At 44.4% G+C, this 1,668-nt stretch overlaps 1 protein-coding gene across 1 annotated transcript; it reads right to left on the bottom strand.

The window, feature by feature from the left end:
* Positions 1-147: 147 nt before the first annotated feature.
* On the bottom strand, positions 148-1,583 carry LOC100533247 (soluble acetylcholine receptor; the record flags this gene model as incomplete). Its single annotated transcript, NM_001204559.1, is given in 1 exon segment — positions 148-1,583. A coding segment is annotated over 1 exon segment (672 nt), but the record flags the coding sequence as incomplete, so codon positions are not given.
* Between the last annotated feature and the right edge of the window lie 85 nt (positions 1,584-1,668).

Below are 1,668 nucleotides of genomic sequence, written 5' to 3'. Positions count from 1 at the left end.
CTGTAAGACACACACACACACACACATTGTAAGACACACACACACACACACACACACACACTGTAAGACACACTGATTCATTGATGTTGGTACGAAAAAGGCTGAAGAAAAGAACGGAATAAACAACAGAAATAAAGAGAAATAAAATTTATTGTTCCCTTTTCGGGGAAAATTGTTTGACAAAATAGGAGGCTGGTTAATGAAGAATTAGATTATGAGTTATTCATATCTGGAGACTCGTTCTAGAACCTCGACAGCTGAGAGAGAGAGAGAGAGAGAGAGAGAGAGAGAGAGAGATGGCAATAACTGATATCTTTGCTTCGCAAACAAAATATGGATATGTTCCATAATCTTACTATATTCTGTTTTTCTTTTGTCTTATAATGTAAATTTTTTAAGCCCATTAAAAAGAATTACATCATTTAAGAGGAAGGCATCAGCGTTACCAGGCAGGCCAATCCGGGCTGAACTGAGAGGGAAAAAACGTTCTAACAGAAAGCTGCAATACTCTCCAAACTCGAGAAGCAAACTTGAATCTTCTGTGTGCGACGGCGAAACGCCAAACCGCTACACCACAGACGTCGGTAAATGATCGTCTGTTGCAAGATTTTGATCCACGCGTGAAACACAGAGACATAGACATTTTGTAAACTGCAGTTGTGGCCAAAATTCTGATGGAATCGTTAATGATTTTCAGACAGGATGGAAATCACCTGCATTCATCTATGAAAAAGAAAAAAGAGGGAAAAAACAAAAAAACCTGACTGGCATTTGGCCAACATGGTCGACATATCCACTTCTCGGTCTCAGTTGAAGAGATGCAATAAAGCAAATAGTTTACTCTAGACTAAGGGCACAAAGCGACAATAGAAATTTGCACTCATCTTTGAAAACTTAACAGGAAAATGGACTTAGTCAAAGAGATTCCTGAAGAAGCCATTCCCTGCCCGCCTCTCGCGAAACTTGACAACGAGATTGACATCTATATAGGGCTCGGGGCAACATGAGTAGTGCTGAACTTGCCGGGTCTGAGTAGCTGACAGAATCTCGTACTTGGAGCTTGCGTAATACGAGCTGAGATCCACTTGGTCTGTGTCCGTTTTCAGGTCTATTTCAAACCCGCTGTATACCCAAGAGCCAAATTTCACGGCACACGTAACCCCCTCCTCGCTGTCTACCCCAGTCGGGTCACACATGAAGCTGAGGCGTTGGGCAGGAATAAACATAACAGAGCCGTCGTGGGTGACAACAGCAATCTGCGGGGATAGGACCTGTACAGGTCTTGTAGAACTGTACGCAGTGATGTCAGGTGTCCAGATGTCTGCCGCAGACGTCCTGAAGTCGGTGATGTTACCGTACTCGTTTGGATCCCACATGAGACTGTTGAGCTTCCATCTCTGCTGCTCGTAGTAGACTAGGTCCACCTCGTTCGTGGATGAGTCGACCTTGACAATGTCCTGGAGGGTGAACCCTAAGGTCACGGTCAGAGGGTCGTCCTTGGTGGGGCCTGGGTACATCGGGGACCTATTAAAAAGGTCACTTTTGAGGCGCATGAGGTTTGCTTGGCTGTGAGCTTGTCCGACTGTGAAAGGATAGAGAATAAAATGTTAGACAGACAGACAGACAGACAGACAGACAGACAGACAGACAGATAGACAGAAAGACAGA

The sequence above is a fragment of the Aplysia californica genome, unplaced genomic scaffold (genome assembly GCF_000002075.1).
Source record: "Aplysia californica isolate F4 #8 unplaced genomic scaffold, AplCal3.0 scaffold00569, whole genome shotgun sequence".
NCBI lineage: Eukaryota > Metazoa > Mollusca > Gastropoda > Aplysiida > Aplysiidae > Aplysia > Aplysia californica.
Note: the sequence above shows the minus strand (reverse complement) of the source record. Positions and strands in the feature narration are given on the sequence as shown.